General features: G+C 36.8%; 1 protein-coding gene across 4 annotated transcripts in view; it reads left to right on the top strand.

The window, feature by feature from the left end:
• GOLGA4 (golgin A4) overlaps positions 1-21821 on the top strand; it is a 90714-nt gene that overhangs the window by 32661 nt on the left and 36232 nt on the right. For all 4 annotated transcript variants that reach the window (XM_037070725.1, XM_037070727.1, XM_037070728.1 and 1 more), the window contains 5 exons: positions 3933-4031; positions 4364-4493; positions 5385-5572; positions 5866-5949; positions 8717-8864. In XM_037070725.1, the coding sequence (XP_036926620.1) occupies positions 3933-4031; positions 4364-4493; positions 5385-5572; positions 5866-5949; positions 8717-8864 (649 nt within the window). The remainder of the gene's footprint in view (positions 1-3932; positions 4032-4363; positions 4494-5384; positions 5573-5865; positions 5950-8716; positions 8865-21821) is intronic.

Below are 21821 nucleotides of genomic sequence, written 5' to 3' on the forward strand. Positions count from 1 at the left end.
ATAATCCAGGAGAACCCCCTTGTCTCAAGACCCTTAACTGAATCACACCTGCAAATTTCTGTAAGACGTTCTGGTTTCGGGGATTGGGACTTGGAGTGTTCGGAGGCCTTTCTCCTGCTTACCACACTGCCTGTAGTGAGAGTAGTCGGCGAGAGGGCCAGGAGACGGCTGATCAGAAAAGTAGGAGGAGCAAGGAGTCTGGAACACTTAGAGTAAATTCTTCTTTGGTACATATCTAAACTACTTTTGTAGCAGCCAAGATAAATTTCTGAACTGTAACCCTGGCTCCAGTTACATAAAGAAAAAATTTACCCAGTAATTTGTATGTGAATACAAAGTAAGAGTTTTAGATACTTCTGATTTTGTTCATGAAGGAAAAATTTCCTTCAGCCAGATAATGTAACCAATAAAATCGTGATAACAACTAAATCAAACATTTGAAATGATATAAATCATGAAATGTTTTGTTCCTTTGGGATTAAATTCTGAATAGAAGCTATACAAAGTTTCATTAGTACTTTATTGATTTAGATAGGCCCAAATGAGTATAATGCCTTTATTTTGCCATATTAAGATATTCAGAAAGTAGTTTTTTAGTACTTCATTTCTTCCCTTGTGGTTATGAATGTATGTATGATTAGAATCCATGGACATGTATCTCTTCTAGTATTTTCTGGAGGACGAACAAAACAACCTTTCTGTACAGGCAAATAGTATGTCAATACCTAGCATGTTAGGTATTTTTTAATGAATCAGGTAAAGAAGTAAAACGGTAAGTAGAAACATTTCCAACAAATACCCTGTAACTTTCTTTGCCTCATCTTGAAACTTACAACACGAACAGATATTAAAAAGGTTCCATGCTATGGAAATTATGAGCTCATTGAAGTAGATAGGGTTCTTTGATTCCCTTTTAAGGTCAGTTAAAATGGGGAATAAATCGAGACATTGTCTTAGATGTGTCCTCTTTTCTCTGTCCTTTCTCTGGGTGTAGCATGTACTTTTAAGCCTCAAGGCTCATCCAGATGCAGTTTGTTGGAAGTAGTTCCTGTTCTCAAAGCCGACTTCAGGGTGAGAGGGTTCATTTTCTTCAGTTCAAAGTCACTTCTGAACACAATGGGTAACATAGGATGAGATTTAAAAAAATAATGAAATAAATGTATTTGATGCATTCCACTCATCAGAACTTTTCTCTTAGGTAGTAATCAGAAAGACCTTGCAAAACTTAGGCATGAAAATGTTGATCCCACAGTATGCCACAATTTGGAAACCGTCTAAATGGTCAGCAGTAAGAGAATTACTGAATTAGTTGTCATGTTTAGTAGTATTAGAGAGTCATTTCTTATTTTGTTAAAAAGCTTAATTAAATTACACTTCATATGTTATTCTTGTGACTTGAACAGGGGTTAGTTTAAGTAGTTAACTGAAGGAATGGCAGGTAAACTAAGTTGAATGAAATATTTTTAAAATCTTTATTGATTTAAACCTAAACTGGAACTGCATTTTATTTAGACTTCTGAAAGAGTTACTTTTTTCCCATAGGCTTACAGTTTTAATAAAATAGTTTGGGTGATTGAAGTTGATATATAAACTGTCAGATGATAGGAAATCTTGAACGTATTTTTTCACCTCTAAGTGGCTAAGATTTTTCCCCTTAGTAAGGTAACTGAATTTTAAGATTGAACTTCAGGGGCAGTGATTGGCTAGCTCAGTTGGTTCGAGTGTTGTCCCAACAGGCCGAGGCTGTGGTTTCTGCCGTCAGGGCACATGCAAGAGACAACCAGTGAATGCATAGATAAGCAGTGTTTCTATCTTTCCCTGAAATCAGTCAGTCAATAAGTAAAAATTTAAAAAAGATTGGACTTTAGAATCAGTACTAGGCCTTGCTTTTTTTTTAAAGGATTTAATCAAGTTGTTAGTGTTTAAAAAAACATTCAAAACCAGAAAACTGATATAAATTGAGGCATTTTTATGGGCCGTTAAGGATGCTATGTATTAGAGTCTAGTATGGTAGAATATAGAAAATTACGTGGAAGAAATGAATCTTAAAGAAAGTGAAGGACCACATTATTGCTGAGGAAATGTGCAGGGGTTCCAGACCTGAGAATTGGCTGGTGCGGAGTTGTGGAAGACAGTTCTTTCCAGACATGTGGTTTCATGGACTGAAAAATGGTCTCCAGGTCCTTCTGGAAGCGGAGGGCAGGAGAATTGTCATAGCACTGCTTGGATTTCTTCATGTGTGGACATCAAGAAGGAGGAGCCGGATTCTTCTGTTGTCATTTCATGAAAGAAAGTTTTTATGAACAAGAATTAAATAAAAAAAATATTTAAAAAATGAATAAATAAATAAATAAAAACAATACATAATTAGGAAGGACATATTCTCAGGTGTTTAAATGAAAGATTTGGATCTAAGGACAGCTCTGTAATTGACCTCTGTTTGATATTTCACCATTGGCCTGTGAAAACTTCATGCTGGACATGTTCTAATTAGGAGACTGCTGCAGTGAAGGGAAGTGAAGCAAGGAGTCTTGAGTTGAAAAAAGCAGGCCCTGGCTGGTGTAGCTCAGTGGATTGAGCGCGGGCCTGTAAACCACACGATCGCGGTTTGATTCCCAGTCAGGGCACATGCTAGGGTTGCAGGCCAGTTCCCAGTTCCCAGTTCCCGACAGGGGACACATGAGAGGCAACCATACATTAATATTTCTCTCTCTCTCTCCTTCCCTTCCCCTCTAAGATAAATAAATAAAATCTTTTTAAAAAAAAAAGAAAGAAAAAAGCAGTAAATAGTGTGCTTAGAGATCTTGGGCAGCGTGGGTGTGGTGGAGGAGAGAGATCAGTCAGTGCCTCCTTGGTGTTTGCAGAATCAGTGTATTTGAAACAATGTAAGAAGAGGGCGTTCCTTGTAAGTCCTTGAAAATGATTTTTGAGGCAAGTTTTCTAGCAAATATGTGATGGATGGATCAAGTCAGGAAGACTTGAGGTAAGAAAAGTAGGAATCTCAGAAAAATAGAGATATTTTGATGGGATATCTGAAATGTTCTGGAAGTTAGTCTCTAGCGTGCCAATGGAGTGGTGGAAGGGAGAAGCACTGAGGGCACAGGACTGAGCCCCGAGGGATAGATGCCCCCAGAATTGGGGAAGGGCGGAGAGGACACTCTGAGAGACAGGAAGGAGTACAGGCCTGAGCCCTGGAGCCGTGGGAAGCAGGTACAGGGCTGGGGTCATTATTGGGGACTGCTGGAACACAGAGGTCATGGCCATTGGATTCAGTTAGGGAGCCTCATTAATGACCTGAAGAAAGAAGCCTGTTGAGTAATTCAGGAACTTGAAATTTTACTGTCTGGTGGTGAACTAGTTGAACCTTTTTATTTTATAGATCAGGGAATTTTTGATTTTGGCTTTTGAACACTTTCATAAATTGGAAGGAGGAAGGCTCCATTGGCTCTCTGTTTGAAATATAATTTAAATAATTTAATTTAGATAAACTGAATATAAGGTAGCACAGTAGTGAAATGTCTTAAAGTAGGATGAAGTTTTATTTTTGTCTTAAGTAATTTCTTTATTCTCAATTCAGCTGTCATTATAGTTACAAAATATACTTCTTGGATCTTCATAGTCTTTAAGGATCAAAATTATTTGCCAATGTAAACATGAATGTTTAAATGTTGATTATTTTTTAAAATTTTTAATTGTTCAAATACAGTTTTCTGCCCTTTACCCCCATCCCAGCCCATCCCCCAACCTTCCCCATCTTCCTCCAGTCTCCACCTCACCCTTGTTATTGTCCATGATTATTTTTAAATTATTATTGCTGATACTTTATCATAAGAGGAGTGTAAATCTGGATTATGTTTTTAAATTTTGAAAACTTCAAGTCTATATTTTTTGTTTTATGCTGAAAACTATCTGTAAAATCCTTTATGTTTTAGGAGCTCCAAATGGACCAGCAAGCAAAGAAACATCTCCAAGAGGAGTTTGATGCATCATTAGAGGAAAAGGATCAGCATATCAGTGTTCTCCAGACTCAGGTAAAAGATTAAGAGCATGGAGTGTTGGATAAAGAAAAATAAAGAGGTTTTGATGGGTTATGTAATAGGTTCCAGATGTTTTTTTAAAACGGCGTATTTTTAAAACTTTGTTATTCCTCAGTTAAGGATAATTGTTGATCTGTTGTTTTGGGGCTAATATTTTCATGTTGAAAATAAATATAAAAATCAACTGCATTGGGAGTAAATTTTTATTTTAATTTTTTCCCTCAATATCACAGAAAGGACATTTACTCTATCTTTTCTGTTTAAAGAAAGTACTACTGCCATATTTTTGTTTGAATCATTCTTTCTGATGAAGCACATTATTTTAGGTTTCTCTGCTGAAACAGCGGTTACGGAATGGCCCGATGAATGTTGATTTACCAAAACCAGTCCCTCAGATGGAACCACAGACTGAAGGCGTCCCCAAAGAGAACTCAGAGAGCGACACGGAGGCAGTAGGTGAGCTTTGTCTTGTCAGAAGGTTGGTTTGAAAGTTAGAGGGGGGTGTTGAGAGATTCTAGGGTAGGAGCTAGTAGCCATGGACTGAGAAATAGAGGGAAAGTGTTCTTGACCCTGACATTGCCAGAAAGATGCAAGAATTTTTGTTGTTTTGGATCTTTGTGGTGGTTGTTACTCAGGAGATAGTAACTAATTAATTGTTTTGAGACTTGAAAGTCTGAGTGGTAGCTTCACATTTTCATTGTAATTGAAATCGGTTTATTATCTTATACTCTTTTTTGATAGCAATAGTAGATTTCATATAAACAGGTTAGTCCTACTTTAGATTGGTTAATATGCAGTTTGTGATTATTTATAAGTTTTTAAGTATTACATATTTTTGCATTCAAAGATGTCCATGTTTGCCCTATTATTTGCTGTTCAAGTGGAAAAGAACAGTTAAATCTTTTCTTAAAATCCATTTCTAGTCCTCTGAACTCCTTGAGGCTTTGAGGTACATATTCAGTGGAATTTCACTTTTTATTTACCAGCTCTTTGCAAGAGATTTATGATAAACTTTTGGTCCAGCCAGAGGTGCAGTGAGGTGCTGAGTAATTAGCCCATAAGGGGCCCTGAAATCCTCAAGGTGTGAAAACTTCACTCCTCACTGTAAAGAGGTGGAGAAAGGTGCACCTCCCAGAACTCTTTTCTGGGGGAGATTAGAATACCTTGGAAAGGAGAGTTTATTAATCCTTTGGGGGTGGGGTCTGAGATGCTCTTGTTGATCTGGCTCAGAGCATAGCAGTGTTGGGATGAGAATACAGTGCTGTGTACTAACAGAATTAACTGTCCCCAGGGAGTCCTTACATTCCTTACTGACTGTCCCTGATTACGCTGCTTTATTGTTAATAGCTGGAGACGGATCTTCTGCTAAAACTCTGGAAATACTTCAGCAGAGAGTTAAGCGTCAAGAGAACCTACTCCAGCGTTGTAAGGAAACAATTCAGTCACATAAGGAACAGTGTACGTTATTAACCAGTGAAAAGGAAGCACTGCAGGAACAACTAGATGAAAGACTTCAAGAGTTAGAAAAGATGAAGGTAAAAGAGCAACGAGTTTTGTTTGAGGTAGTCCCGTAAAGCTAGATCCACAGGCCCCTGCGTGGCCGGCACCTCCTCTGCAGAGCCTTCTCGCTTCCTTCCCAGATAGTGTGGGTGAGGGCTACCAAGGGTCCCGGGCTTCATAGCGCTTACGTACTTCTGAGATACCCTGTGTCCCTCCTTTCTAGGCTCTGAGAGGCATCTGGGTTAGATAAAATATTTATAGAGTTTTCTTATGAAGAGAGGCTTTATTAGAAATGGAAATGAATTTTTAAAATTTTTTAAATTTTTAGGAGCTTCATATGGCTGAGAAGACTAAACTTATCACTCAGTTACGTGATGCAAAGAACTTAATTGAACAGCTTGAACAAGATAAGGTAAAAAAATACTTCTGATACTAAAATTTGGCAGGGTGCCCTAAAATTCACTTTTGGAAGCAATCAGAAGCATTTAGAGTTCTGCTTTCCAAAATTATTGCAGCTGCTTCCATGAAAGTTCTTTTTAATTTCTAGATTTATATAACTGTTAGCATTAGTTTTGTATCATATGAAGCTGATTCTCTATGATTTCTGGATCCTAGTCAGTATTTTGATTTATAGATTACAATAATATTGCAAAGGAAATCTATTTATAGTACATGTTTCAGAGATAAGTTATTTATAATTAAGGCATTGCTAAATGTGAATGATGAGTGTATTGTCTTTCAAATGTAATGGAAACAGAGTAATCTTTCAGATAAATTGCCTAAAACAGTAAAGAAGTGGTACTGTCCAATTAGCATAAACAGAGTGACATTGGTGTTTAAAGTCGGAGCCGCAGCTGTAGCTATGGTAGCCATGACAACTGAAAAACTCATGGGCAAATAGTTTTGACCTAACTGTGCAGCCCCAAGTTCTTGGGTCCTTGTTTACAAGGGGCTCCCATTGTGCACACTATTATCTGTTTTCTCTACTACCCTACTTTGTAGTTGCAGTGACTTAAGTAGCCATGTTGTAGTTAAGGACATGTCAGGGCTGTTCTATTAAAATGTATTGGCAGTCTTTTCATTCTGTAATGTCATTTTGCTAGATTCTACTCTATATATTCTATGAAGGCCCACTTTTAAAAACTTTTTTATAATGCAAAACTTAAAACATTTACAAAAGTAGAGAGAGTTAATAACATGAATTCCTATGAACCCATCACCCAACTTCAACAGGTAACATCTCATGGTTAATCTTCATTTGTACATTTTCAACTCCCATTATTCTTAACTCTTTAGAACAAATTCAAGAAACCTTATAATTTCTTCCATATGAACTTTATGCACTTTAAAATAAAGAGCTCTATTTTTTTAGAAAAACAGAACCACATAATCATGATGACATAAAAAACTTAATAATTTCTTAATGTGATCAACTATCTAGTTAGTTTCAGATTTTCTCTTTTGTCTCATACATTATTTTTCCATTTTTACAAATCAGGATTTGAATAATATTCTTTTGTTGCAAGTGATTGATATGACTATTACAATTTATTTTGTTTTATTTAAAAAATTTTTATAGGTTTTTAAAATTTAATTTATTTCTAGACAAAGGGGAAGGGAGGGAGAAAGAAAGGGAGAGAAACATCAGTATGTGGTTGCCTCTCATGTGCCCCCAAGGGGGGACCTGGCCTACAACCTAGGCATATACCCTGCCTGGGAGTTGAACCGGCGAGCCTTTGGTTCGCAGGCCGGCGCTCAATCATCCACTGAACCACATCAGCCAGGTTAAACTTCTTTTCATCTATAGGTTTCACTGCCTTCTACGCTCTTTCTTCTTTTTTTTGGTTGTGATTTGATTTTTGAAGAAACCGAAGGCTGAAGATTTTTTTCGAAATTTTGTGTAATAACACCCCACTTACCCAGTTTTTATCTGTCCACTTAATATTAGCCATCTGTGAGAGTCTTACCCTAAAGCAGGGGTTTACAAACCCTGGAAGTGAAGTAGTAATTTTCTGAAGACCATAAAATACATGTCACAAAGTCTTATTTTTCAAGGACAAGTTGAACCACCTCATTTTTTTGTTAGTAACCAATGACTGACTTAGTGACCTTCATTTCTTGTGTAGATTATCTGAGAGTGGGAAGATAGTAGCAATTAGCCTTGGAGTAATGGAGGTTCCTCACTGACGTAATAAGGACTGGTGGTGGGACCGTAAACTGTCACAGGAGGAGAGGGAAAGACCAGGTAGATCTGTTCCACAGCCTTGGTTCATCCAGTGTGGCAGGCTCTGAGCGTGGCACAGTGCAGATTCGTTCTAGTTCCTGGTGGCTCTGAGCCAGTCACAAAGGCTGTATTTTGTTCGTTAGGAACTGTTTAGAGAGATAGGGAAAATTACAGCAAACATTTATAGAAAGATTATAAAATGTTTAAAATATTTTTAATACTTAAAAGATTAAACTTACTGTTAAAATAGTATATATGTATTTTTAAATTCTGAACTGAGGACATGCTTATTGATTTTAGAGAGGGGGAAGGGAGTAAGAGAGAGAGGGAGAGAAACATCGAAGTGAGAAAGAAATATCAATTGGTTGCCTCTCACATGCACTCTGACCAGGGACTGAACCTGCAACCTAAGCCTGTGCCCTGACAGGAAGTCAAACCCATGACCTTTCAGTTTTCGGGATGATGCTCCAACCAACTGAGCCACATCGGCCAGGGCTATTAAAATAATTTTTAATATCAAAAATACTCTGATAAGCCAGGCAGCATAGGTTATTAGAGTAGGTAGTATAGTATATAATGAAAAACACAGACTTAAGTTTGTGAAATAATGAAAAAATCCTTATGATGTGTTTAGTAAGAAATACTTTGTTTTCTGCCTTTTAAAGTAAGTTTGACTCGTGCTGTGGATGGTGTAGTTTTGTTATGCAGACACTTTAGAGCAGGGCTGTCACACGCATTTTTACAAGGGGGCCACATCATCCGTGAGGCTGCCGTCAAAGAGTTGGATGTAATTTTAGGACTGTGTAAATGTAACTACTCCTTTACTAGGTGCAAGGAGCTCCCTCTTTGAAGGCAACTGTGAGGCTGATGTGGCCCTGGTGAAAATGAGTTTGATACCCCTAAAGATGATGCAGTTTTGTTTTGCAAACACTCCAGAGTCTGTGCTTCTGTTTAGGGAATGGTAATAGCAGAGACAAAACGTCAGATGCATGAAACCCTGGAGATGAAAGAAGAAGAAATTGCTCAACTTCGTAGTCGAATCAAGCAGATGACTACCCAGGGAGAGGAATTGAGGGAACAGAAAGAAAAGTCTGAAAGAGCTGGTAAGAACTCAGGGGTTACTCGTTTTGTGTTAGAGGTCAAAAGTCATGTAAAGTGTTTGCCCAACCAACATTTAGAACAATTACTAAAATATTGATAAAAATGCTCAACTTCAGAAATTCTGTATAAGACACTGATTCCTTCTAGCAGGCAGGGGTTGGTAAACTATGGCCTATTTATGTAGGGCTCTCAGCTAGTTAGTATTTTTACATTTTCAAGTAGTTGGACAAAAGAAGAATATGTGACAGAGACCATTTGTGGTTTGCAAAGCCTAAAATATTTACTGTCTGGCGCTTTATAGAAAATGTTTGCTGACCACTGCTTTGGAGCATCAGAATTCAGATTTACAGTTTTGGAACTCCCAGTAAGGCACAGCATAGTACATGTTAAATAACTGCTACTTTATAGATGCTGTAGGGTAAACAAAGTATAAGATATCATCTGCTTTTTAAAGGAATAATGAATAATTCAATGCTACACATAATAGCATTATGTTTTGATACAATAAATGCTAGGCTGTAAAGTATAGAGACCAGCATTGTATTCAACAGGTACGATACCGAGGAATGGTAGGAGAGAACAGAAAGGTGTTAGAAAGTTAAGATGGTGCAGTGAACTGGAGCCTTCAGGTCAGTGAGGATGTGTTTTGAGTTGCGTTTCAGATGAATAGAATGGCCCCAAACAGAGGGGTGGGGCAACACGCATTTCAGATGCTGCCAGAGTGTAAATGGGCACAGCGACCGTAGTGGGTGTGTGACTCAACTGAAAGCCATTCTTCTAAAGTGAGGGATAAAGTTGGATTGTGAAGGAACTGATCGTTCAAATCTTAAAAGGGGAGTAGCTGAATTTAGGTTTGGTGTACAAAGCAAAAGGAAACCAGTGGTGGGAAAATGTGGTGTATGGAAGCTGGTGTATTATGGAGAGAAGAAATGAAGGGGAAGTCAGACTTAGAAGTGAAAGTGGAAATCCAGGTTTGAGGGGCTGAATGCTTTGGCCACTGTGACTAGGATTGTGGATCTGGGAAGGAGAGGAAGAGTACAGTCTACAGAATTTGGTATCTCAAAAACCTGGAGGGGCAGAAGGAAAGGGGGAATCTAAGATAACTCTGAGGGATTCAGTTTAGGAGACTGAGTGAATGGTGTGAAGTCAGAAGAGGAAATCTGCCTGAGGAGGTTGAGGAATGGGGTGAAATGGTGAGTTTGCTCATTAAATACTTTGATTTTAAGCCCATCATGGGCTTCCCAAATGAAACTGACTTGCAGAAATTTGGAAATAAGAAAATGGAGCGTCTTTCAGGAGTCATTAGCCTAATACAGCGGAGGCTGATTTCTCTAAAGGATTAGGTTTCACAGTGGCAGTGACAGTGGTGGCAGCAGTCGTGGGCACGCACTGCTGCTCTGCCACGGCCAGCACTTGGTGCTTTCACACGGGCTCTGTTCTGAGTGCTTCCCTTGTGTTTGCTTGTGTGTGGCTTGTAGTCCCAATTCCTGTGAAATAGGTACTGTTGTTACCCTCATTTTAGAAGTGAGAAAACCTGAGAACATGGAAGCTAAGTAGCTTGCCTACATTCACAGAGAGTAAGTGCATAGTCAGGATTTGAATTCAGCATTTTGCGTCCAGAGTCTGTGCTTTTGACCAGAGAAATCAATGAAAAAAGTTACCCAAGAAGCCATAGAAATTGTGGAAAGTTATACTTTTAGATGGAATATTAGAGGTAAACACCAGAAATGAGGAGATAGGATGAAGACTTTGAAAAGATCTGAATTTAGTGAGGAGTTGATTTCCAGGATGCGGTTTCAGAAACGTAGAAGCCAGATTGTAAAGTTTAAGGAGGGGAATGGCTCTGGATGAGGGAGGTGCTGGGTTGACACCAAATGTGTTCATAAGTATCTCCCCGTCTCCTTAGATTTTGTTGAGTGGCTGGGGAATTCATTCAGTGACTTTGTTCCTAGTAAGCCTAAGAAAATTTACTTTCAGAGAACATGAATGGACATATTTCAGGATATACTCTCTGAAGATTTACTCTAAGCAGTTTGAGAGCCGTGAGCGTGGTTCAGCATGTGTGCTCTCAGGGAAAAACAGCGAGACTGACGTGTAGCCTCAGCTTCTCATATCAGACCTTTCCATTTTTGGAACTGCTTTGGTCTAATGGAGCCAGTTAAGAAAAAATAATGCTGGTTAAGAGATTAAATTTCCTTTAAAATGGGGTATATCTTGTCAGGAACTAGGGACCCTTGAATAACTATTAAGTTGAAAGAGGTAAATGATGAAAAGGTAGACAAAATATAGTTAATTCACATGTAGGATGAAAATTTCCCAGGCAGCTGTTTTAGATACCTCTAATAATATAGCCATCCTTCTATTGCTTCTTTAAAAGACAGATATTTTTGTTTTTAAATATGACTTTCATAAAACTATGTTTTTGTAAATAATCGATAGCCTATAAATTGCAAAACTTCTGTTAATAGTACTGTCAAAATATTAAAAATTAATAAATAAATACTTGGAGAATTAAGAAAGTTATTTAATATATATTCACTTTGGAAAGTCTTTGTGCTTTTACAGATATTTAAAATTTTACTTAATTATTATTAAGCATAATAATAGCATAATTATTAAGGGCTGTGATAGAAAGTTGTAACAGACTGGATTCCACATTGAAGATGCTGCCTTTTAAGTCTATTATGAAAACTAGTTTTGCACACAAACTGCATTTCATATGATCATCTCATTTGAGTCTGAACTAATCTGTTCAAATATAAAGTGGTTCTCAATTCAAATAGGAAACAGATATGCCTGTTGACAGGAAAATTCAACTTACTACTAAAAGTAAGAAAAGGTCTTTGAAAGGAAGTCACATTTCCATAAATAATTTGTGAACATCATCTGGTTCTTAGAGAATTCAATTGCTGTGTTAAATATTTGTCTTTCTCTTAGACTTAAAATTCAAAATCTAATTACAGAAGAGCTGGCCATGTGAAGGCAACATTAACATCATGAAAGCTTGCAGTTGTTAAGATTTTTAGAAGTAAATGTGTTTATATAAAATCCAAAGAATACAAACTCTCCTAATATATTTTCAACTGTGAAAAGTTTAACTCTGATATACTTAGTAATTTTTGACATGTAGACTTTAGTAGACAAATAACTAATTTCTTTGGCCTACTTACTCTGGAGGTCAAAATTGGTTCAACTACATTCCCCACTACTTCGCATGGAAAACAGTCTGTTACACTGCTCTTTGCAGTGTTTCTAGATGAACTATGATGCCTTCCATATGTTGGAGGACAAAAGAAATTTGAATCTTTATTATTATTAAAATAACAATTTTTATTACAGAATACTAAGATTATGTGAATATGTTGACATGCTTACTTCAGGATATTATATCATCAACCTGTAGTACTTATTCTACTTTCTAGTGTATTTGCTAGGCATGTTTTTTATTATATCATTCTTGTTTTGTTAAAGTTATTTCTTTTATTGGATTAAAAAATAAATGCATTTGTTGCAAGCTTTTACTAGAACTGTTGACAGTATTCCTTTTTAGGTGTTACTGAAGAACAGATAGTCATTCTTAAGTAACCAGATTTTTAAAATTGGAGAAGTCTAGTGATTTAACTTCAGGACATAATGCTGTATTTTAGAAGTGCTAGGTATTTTTACTGTATTATCTCTTCTGTGCAGCATCAGTGCAGAATATTAATGCTACTAATATTCACACTAGGTTGGTGTGTGTGTGTGTTTTAACCAGGGTAGGAGGGTGGGGTAGCTGGCTAGTTATTAATACAGTATATTACAAAAAACATTTGGAAAAAAGAGAAAATGGAAGCAATTACTATTTTTTTCAATACACTTCCAGTTAGTCTTTTTTCTAATCCTTATTTTTATATTACTCTAAATAATATTACACCGTCTTATTTATACAATTTTGTATGCTCCCTTTTTCTCCATTAAGCATTACATTAGGAGTACTTTTACATGTTGCCAGAGTACTAACGTATTTTAATGGCTGTGTCAGAATGCATGTACATCATTTACTTAACCACTTCCTGTCGATCTGTGTCTGCATTATTTTTTGTTTCTGCTATTATGAATAATACTACTGTAATGACTTTGTGATACAGCCTATTTCGTATTTGAGTTTTTCTCAGGGAACATTTGTACCCATAGACTTCTAGTTGCTTTTTGGTTAGTTACCGTTTGGTGATTTAAATAAAGCCAGTATAAAAAGAGAACTCACACCACTGTTCCCTACCACCCCTGCTTGAAAATGTTCTTGCCTACAGTTTTGCGAGATGGATAAAATAATTGTGCTTGGATTAGGAAAGTTTACAGAGTGCACTGTCTTTTGTAAGGTCTGTTTCCCTTTCATGCACCCTGTCTTTGCTGAAAATATATGTTCTATATAATTGGCTGCATTTAAAAACTTAGATTAGCTTATAACATTCTTTGCTTTTTTATTGCCATGTTGTGTTTGTGCAGGAAATAAGTTTTTTATTCATTTGTTTAGTGTAGGCTCGATATACCTAAGACATTCAGTGGAGCATATTTATTTGAGTTCAAAGGACCTTTAAAATAGAGTTTATATATTTAAATAATGTGTAAGATTTATGCATATTTATATAATAAACAAAAATCACATGTATGCTTAAGTACCTTGTTAGTTGTTGATAATTTATGTAATGATGTTTTCTTGGAGTCTTAAGTCTCACGAAACATCTCATTTTTGTGCATCCACACATGCCAATAAGTGAATCACGGTGCCTTTCCCAAGCCTTGTATGAGCAGGACTGGGGTAAGGGCTGTTTACTTTCTTATCACGGGGATTTAGGATAAGCTTTACAAAGAAAATTCCATGTTTCTCAGGCAAAAAAGTTGGAATTAAAGTAGAATTTAAGTTTGCCATGTTACCTGATATGTACTTAATTTTGGCTAAATGAATTCATTTATACTAAATTAATATCTGATGGAAAAATGTATTATTTTAAATGAAACTATGTTTTAATTTATTATGTTGTTTACTTAATAGTCATGTATTTGTAAGGCACTTGACATATTTCTATAGTAGTGGCTATATATCCGTATGTATATTTATTTTAAAGAGATGGTTATCTTTTATTTATTTTTTAGAAGATTATATTTATTTTTACAGAGAGGAGATGGGAGGGAGAAAGAGAGGGAGAGAAACATAGATGAGAGAAACATTGATTGGTTGCCTCTCAGACAACCCAACTGGGGACCTAGCCTGCAGTCAGGCCTGTGCCTTGACTAGGAATTGAACCAGTGACCTTTCAGTTTGAGGGCTGGCGCTCCACACCAGCCTGGGCATCGTCTGTGTATTTAGTTAGGCATTGTCACCCTGCACTTATGTGTCTGGCACTGTCACTGTTACTGGGAAGTACTGGCAAACAGAAGAATATCCTCAATTTAATTAAATTTAATTAGCTTTAGTTTAATATTTTTTAAGGTCATTCTGATGTTTTGAAAGTATTCAACAGATAAATTTATATGGTTAATATAAAGTGCATGAAATTTTGGGTAGATCTGTATGTTTAAAAAAGTCAAAGCATAATTGATCTACAAAGTGAATCTTGTGATTTATTTTGGACAGTGGCTTAAGAAGTAGATTCCCATTGTAAATCTGATATTTATTAAGTATTTGAAGTTCCCAATTTATATATAAACATTGCAGTGTCTGGTTTGTGCCACTGGGTGGTAGTATTACTTTATTCCATTTAAACTCTAGAGGAGTCGTTTCTGAATTTTTGGGTCTTAGGGACCTCTTTACACTCTTAAAACTTACTGAGCATTCCAAAGAGCTTTTGTTTATGTGGGTTGTATGTAGTGATATTTATTGTATTAGAAATTCTAAAAACATTTGTTTGGTTCATTGTAACCTAACAATTATACGTCTACTACATACTAGTTTTTTAAAATACTTTTACAAAAATTACCTGTATTCCCCAAACAAAACTTACCATGAAGACTGGCCTTGTTTTACATTTTAGCTTGTCTCATTGTTGGGCTTCATGGAAAATAGCTGGCTTTATTATCTGTTTTTGCATTTAATCTGTTGTGATATGTTATTTTAGTTGAAATGCATGAATAAATTCCCCCTCATGTACTAGGTATTTGGAAAAGGGAAGACCTTATACGCCCTCTGAAAGGATCTCAGGACCCGAGGGTCTTTTTACCACACTTGAAAAACTGCCGCTCTAGACTTTTGCTTTTGTTCACAAGTGAGGCTTGATGATTGGGTGGGAGTTCTGATAAAAATTCTTTTTGTTGCTATTAACTGGCACTTTATTCATTTTGTTGTTTTATGTGTGTGTTTTTAAGTATATTTTATTGATTATGCTATTACAGTTGTCCCCTTTTTTCTTACCCTTTATCCCCCTCTGCCCTGCATTCCCTGCCCCCCCAGCATTCTCCCCCCTCCAAGTTCATGTCCATGGGTTGTACATGTAAGTTCTTTGGCTTCTCCACGTCCTAATCTGTTCTTAACCTCCCCGCATCTATTTTGTACTTGCCATTTATGCTTCTTATTCCCTGTACCTTTTCTCCCATTCTTTCCTATCCTGCTCCCCACTGATAACACTCCCTGTGACCTGCATTTCTTTGATTCTGTTCCTGTTCTAGTTGTTTGCTTAGTTTGTTTTGTCTTTGTTTTTTTAGGTTCAGTTGTTGATAGTTAAGTGTTTGTTCATTTTATTGTTCATAGTTTTGGTCTTCTTTTCTTAGATCACTTTTACATTTCATATAAGGGCTTGGTGGTGATGAACTCCTTTAACTTGACCTTCTCTGAGAAGCATTATATCTGCCCTTCCATTCTAAATGAAAGCTTTGCTGGATAGAGTGATCTTGGATGTAGGTCCTTGCCTTTCATGACTTTGAATACTTTTTTCCAGCCCCTTCTTGCCTGCAAGGTTTCTTTTGAGAAGTCAGCTGATAGTCTTATGGGAACTCCTTTGTAGGTAACTCTCTCTGTTTCTTCTGCTGCTTTTAAGATTCTCTCCTTATCTTTAACCTTAGATAATTTAGTTATGATGTATTTTGGTGTGTTTCTCCTTGGATCCAGGTTCTTTGGAACTCTCTGAGCTTTCTGGATGTGCATGTATAGTTCTTTTACCAGATTGGGGAAGTTTTCCTTCATTATTTTTTCAGATAAGTTTTCAATTTCTTGTTCTTCCTCTTCTCCTTCTGGCACCCCATGATTTGGATGTTGGAACATTTAAAGTTGTCCCAGAGGTTCCTAAGCATCTCCTCATTTTTTTGAATTTTTGTTTCTTCATTTTGTTCCAGTTGAATGTTTATTTCTTCCTTCTCTTCCCAGTCATTGAGTCCCAGTTTCCTTCTCTTCACTGTTGGTTCCCTGTGTATTTTTATTTCACTTTGTATAGCCTTCACTTCTTCCTCTATTTTGTGACCATAGTCAACCATTTCTGTGAGCATCCTGATTACCAGTGTTTTGAACTGTGCATGTGATAGGAGAACTCTTTGTCTCTTAGTTTTTTTTCTGGAGCTTTGGTCTGTTCTTTCATTTGGGCCATATTTTATTATCTCAGTGTCCCTGTTACCTAGTAAGGGGTGGGGCCTTGGGTATTTTCCAGGGCAGGGTAACCCACGTGGATGTGTTGTGGTGCTGTGTGGGGGAGGGGTCAGAGAGGTAACAATGCCACTTGCTCAGCTCTCATGCCTCTTTCAGTCACGTCCCCCACTGCTTACAAGCAAGTTGGGCCCTTCTGGGTGGGTGGTTGTAGGACCCTATGGGTTCCTCCAGTGGACTCTCCTGTGAGGCTGGGAGTTTCTCCCACCACTGCAGTCTTCACAGGATTGTGCAGCCAGAGATTTTAAGGCTTTATTTCTCTGCACTGGAACCCTAAGTTGCCTGGTCTGTCTTGGTCCCCAGTTCCTTCTGGTTTATTTGAATGTGAATGTGGGACTGCTAGTCTGCCAGCTGCCGCCTTGCTGCACGTCCTCTCCATCTTGGCTGCTTGTCTCTGCCCCTCCTACCAGCCTTGAAGAATGTTCTTCTTTAACTCCTTGGTTGTCGGACTTCGATACAGTTTGATTTTCTGGAAGTTCTGGTTGTTTTTGGTTTTTAAATTGGTTGTTGTCCTTTTGGTTGTGTGAGGTAGCAAAACATATCTACCTACACTTCTGTCTTCGCCAGAAGTCCTGTGTGTTTCTTGTTTTTATTTAGTTTAATATCACATGCATTTTAGCAGCTTTGTTTTTTCTGGGATAAAGACTTAGACACTAGCTTACTTATTCATTTCTAGGTGTTCTCAGTAGCTTCTTAAGATCAACAGTTAATTGAGAGGTCTTCCACATTTCTACATGTTTGTTTATTCTCTGTAGTGGGAGGGAAAGTAGGTCTTGTTACCATTGTAGTTCCTTGTCCTCTGGGACAGTGCAGCACAACTGTAATGCTGCCTACACTCGCAGAACTCTGGCATTTGTCACACGATTGGTAGGGACATTGAGGATGAAGACTGGAAAAGGTGGTGAAGTGGCAAAAGCAAATGCCACATTGTCCTACCTTTATCTCAGAATTAGTTCTTATTTTTCTTCCCGTCTTACTGCGTGAACTGTTTTGTCTGTGTCTGTGTGTGTGTGTGTGAAATATTTTCTTTATGTCACCCAGCACCTACCATACATGCTTGGCAGATGGCAAACATCGAGTAAATGTATGATAAATGAATGGTTGGATTCTTGAGCTTTTGCCAACCTTTCTCATTTAACTCTTAACAGTGAGCATTTGTCCATTTTATAATTCCCAGAGAGATGATTGACCCTCATTCAAAGTGGAAAGTGAGGAGCTAGCAATAAAAGGCCTCCTCCACATTTTACATTTTTAAGGTTCATTAAGTTTTTGACTAGAAATATTTTCAAAGTTTTTTTTTTAATTTAATGAAAATTGCCTGAGATACATTGAATTTTGCTTTGGAAGAACACAGTGTGTTCTTGCAACATCTGGCGGCAGTTTGTGCTTAGCCTCCCCACTGCGTGTGCTGTGCCCGTGGTTTTACTGCGCACTCTTGCATGTCGGCAGAAGACTTGTCAGCTGTGGCTGGTGCACGCTTTCGTTTTCCCCACTCACTTATCCTTCGTTGGTAATTGCAAAATAAATTATGCAGGCGTTCAGAGCATATTTCTTCAGTATTCACTTTAAAATCCTAGCAGTTTCACTTTGGACACCGCTTTACTGTGTCTGTGGTTGCTCCATCAGAAAGTGAGATGCTTCTGGTTAGTAAGTCAACTCTCATTGCATCCCCCTTCAACACTGAAATGGGACTCGTTGGAGACAGACTTCCTGAATGGGTTTGAAATATGTTTTCTATATGTGGATATATGCAATGTGTTTTAATGCCTTTTTTTGGTACTTAACATTTTTGTAAAGCAGGATGGAAATGGAAAGCAGTTGGGTTTTTTAATGTCTGTCAGAGGTATAAATGCTACACTTTGTTGAGTTAGAAGCCATCAGTAATTGTAAGGTTCAGAAATTCTGGTTTAGTAAGATGTATTATTGCTCACCTGAACTTGATCAATGTCAGCATTCTTGGTTTTTAAAAATAATGCAAGGTAAGGGTTGTTCCTTAAATACCATTTAAAGTTTTACCATCTTGCTTATATTTATCATCTGAGGGAAAAGTTGGATGCCTCAGTTCTTCCTTTTGAATAAGAAAGTTGAATTAAAAGGTCTCTAGATATAAAATTATGTGGTCCTCTGAGTTGGTAGCAGAGAGTGGAAGAGAAGATTAAAGTCAGATGAAAAGAACTGTGGAACCAGATCTATTCTAATATAATTAGTATGATGGGTAATCAGATTGATTTAGGAAACTTTCATGGATTAAACACTAAAATTAAAATGTAATGCAGAAGAATATTCTAAAATTTACTGAATGTGGTTAGAAAACTCAATTATTGGAAAATTATACCTAAATAGGAACTTAGTGGTGTGGATTTTTTTGTTTGAAAAAAATGAGAGCTATATCTATTTTTATACTGTACTATATTCTAGAATTTTAAAAATGAAAACAAGGAAAATTCACTTGGTATTGACTATATACAGTTTTATTTTATTTTGCTTGACAGAAGCTTTTCATTTAAAACTCTACTTTGCTGGAAGGTTATCAAAAGTATTTTCGGGTTCTCCAGAGCCTGATTTAAGATATTTCTGTGAAGTGTTTAGAAATGCTTAAGGCACAATTTTACATGCTGAACAAAATAGTAATGTGAAGATACTGATGATATTCAAACATTAAAAAGTATTGTCATTCCTTCTCCATTCTTTCCTTTCCCACATTTAAACCTTTAGCACAGAGTAGGCAACGAGCGCCCTTACATAATCTCTTTCCCACAATTGATCACTTTACTTGATTTTTAATTAGGAAACTAAATTTCTTGTTAGAAGTAAGAGATATTTCTTTATGCTCAACATTAGAATTTATAATAAATAATAAAACAAAGACAACATTTTCCTTAAAATATTTTATTTCCCAACATATTTACACTTGAGGATTACCATTTTGGTATTTCACTGGTTGCAAATACCAGTAAAACTAGCATAAGAATCTGTAAAGAAAAAAAATAATTTCAGCTAATGAATGTTTCTTTGACATTTAGAGCATATTTGAGCATTAACTTTATGCTTTGGGCATATAAAATGAGTAAATCAGATAAATGTCTTTTTATTGGGTTGATCAAAAAGTCTGTTTAGTTTTTTCCATAAAATAAAAGACACACTTTTCATTTCACCAATAACTTTATTGATCTTAATTATTTTGAGTAAGTCAGCTATTTCCTGCTATTGGCTTATAGTGGGTAGAGGCCAGGGCTTCTGCTAAACATCTTCCAATGCATAATACAGCCCACAGCAAAGAATTATTTGGCCAAATGTCAGTAGTACCAGGAAACCTCACAAACAACTTTGACACCTGCTGTTCTGTCAGCCATAGCACCTTCTTCATACAATATACAAATCTTCTTTTTCATTTTAGTTGCATTTTTACATTTCTTGAAATAACAAAGCAAAATATACTAAAATGTGTGTCTTCTTCAATTTTCAATATTGAAATGGGTGCACAAAATTCACCAATTTTGATGTTTCTTTTAAATGCATGCAGACACGACAGCTGTCACAATACAGTCTGACAGAATTGTGTTGAATGAAGTTAAGGCAAGTAAGGACTACTACAACCATGGGAAAAAACTAAATGAACTTTTTAGCCAGCCCACTGTGTCAAAAATGCACGGTTGCCCATAGAAGTTTTTGTTTAAATGTGAAATTAAGTTGTTTCCCAGTTGTTAGATTTCAACCTTTCTTTTACGTTTTTCTGTAGTAATGCAATTTGCTATTAAGAGAATGCTTTAGAACAGTTTTTGTCTTCAGGTGTGAAATTCCTGTGCTTAAAGCACTGTCTGTTAAGCCATGGTGTGGTTAATAGTAAAAGGGCTTTTTTCCTTAGATACCGTAGGTTGAAGTCACACATTTCTTATACCACTGCGAGTGAAAATACCACACATATGTCAATGAACTGTCTCCCCGACATATATTTCTTGATAGGATTAGAAACCCATCTTGATCATTGGTGTTTTATTTATAGTCCACCTCTACAGTAAGGAGAGTTGGATGTGTTCTTTCTGTGAGGACCAGAGGAAATAATCTAGGGTGGTAATAGCAGTAGGGTATTCATGGGGTATCATATGACAGAAGGGGGAGAGAGTGTGGATGCATGCACACACAAACATACCTATACATATGGACACATATAAATAAATATACATGTGCACGTATTTTGGATGCCGTGTTACCCAGATGTTGCCCCCAACCCATCCAATTTTGTTTATTGCTGAGTGAGCTGTTCGGCTTTCATAAAGGTAATAATACTCTAGGTTAGATGTTTATTTTTGCAGTCCCTGAATTCTTTCTTATTTTACCTAAGCACTCCTTGCTGCTAAAACTTTTATATACACCATTGAATGAGGTAAAGTTTCTAGTTAATGCCCCTAGTTGAAACATAGGAAGTAGGTTTCCTTTCAAAATACATTATTTAATTATGTGATTCAGCCAGTACATGTTAAAAAAATTTAAAAGCTCTGTTCTTTTATTATGTGGTTAACAGGTTTCTAAAAATAAGATTAGTCAAGTCCTGGCTGGGTAGCTCAGCTGGTTAGTGCATTGTACTGATACTCGAAGCGTGCGGGTTCTGTCTCTGGTCAGGGCACAGACAAGAATCAACCACTGAATGAATAAATAACAAAGTGATGTTTCTTTCTCTCTCTCCCTCTTGCCCCTCCCCAAATCAATCAGTAAAAAAAAATAAAAATAAGATTAGTCAAAGAATAATTTTTCATTCTTAAAAATGTTTCAGTCAATGTGTAATAGTACCTAATTATTATTTTTAACTTATTTTTTAGAGAGAGAGGAAGGGAAGGAAAAAGAGGAAAAGAAACATTGATTGGTTACCTCTCATAGACCCTCAGTGGGGGACCTGGCCTGCAACCCAGGCATGTGCCTTGGCTGGGAATCAAACCAGTGACCTTCCAGTTTAAAGGCTGGCGTTCAATCCACTGAACCACACCAGCCAGGGCAGATGATTCTCAATAATAGATAAGACCCTCATAGCAAACAAGAAAGCTGTTAAAATTATATAGTTCAGAAGTAGGTACATGTTTTTATTTCTTTGAGTTTGCTATCCGTAAGGTCACTTGTGGGTGGAGTAGGGAACCATTACTAATATATATTATATATATATATATATTGTAATGTTATATATTATATATATATATTGTTTCAAACTTCTGACCTTAAGTTCATGTAAGCAACTGTAAGATCTTAATCCAGAACTCAGTGACAAATTGGTTTCAGTGACTGAACATTCCTTGTGGCTTTGTAGAACCATTCAGATATCTCCTGGCTTAAAACACTGAGGAGTTTGACCTGTCCTGCT

Source organism: Sturnira hondurensis, unplaced genomic scaffold (genome assembly GCF_014824575.4).
Source record: "Sturnira hondurensis isolate 20B ecotype Veracruz unplaced genomic scaffold, ASM1482457v3 Scaffold0019006, whole genome shotgun sequence".
NCBI lineage: Eukaryota > Metazoa > Chordata > Mammalia > Chiroptera > Phyllostomidae > Sturnira > Sturnira hondurensis.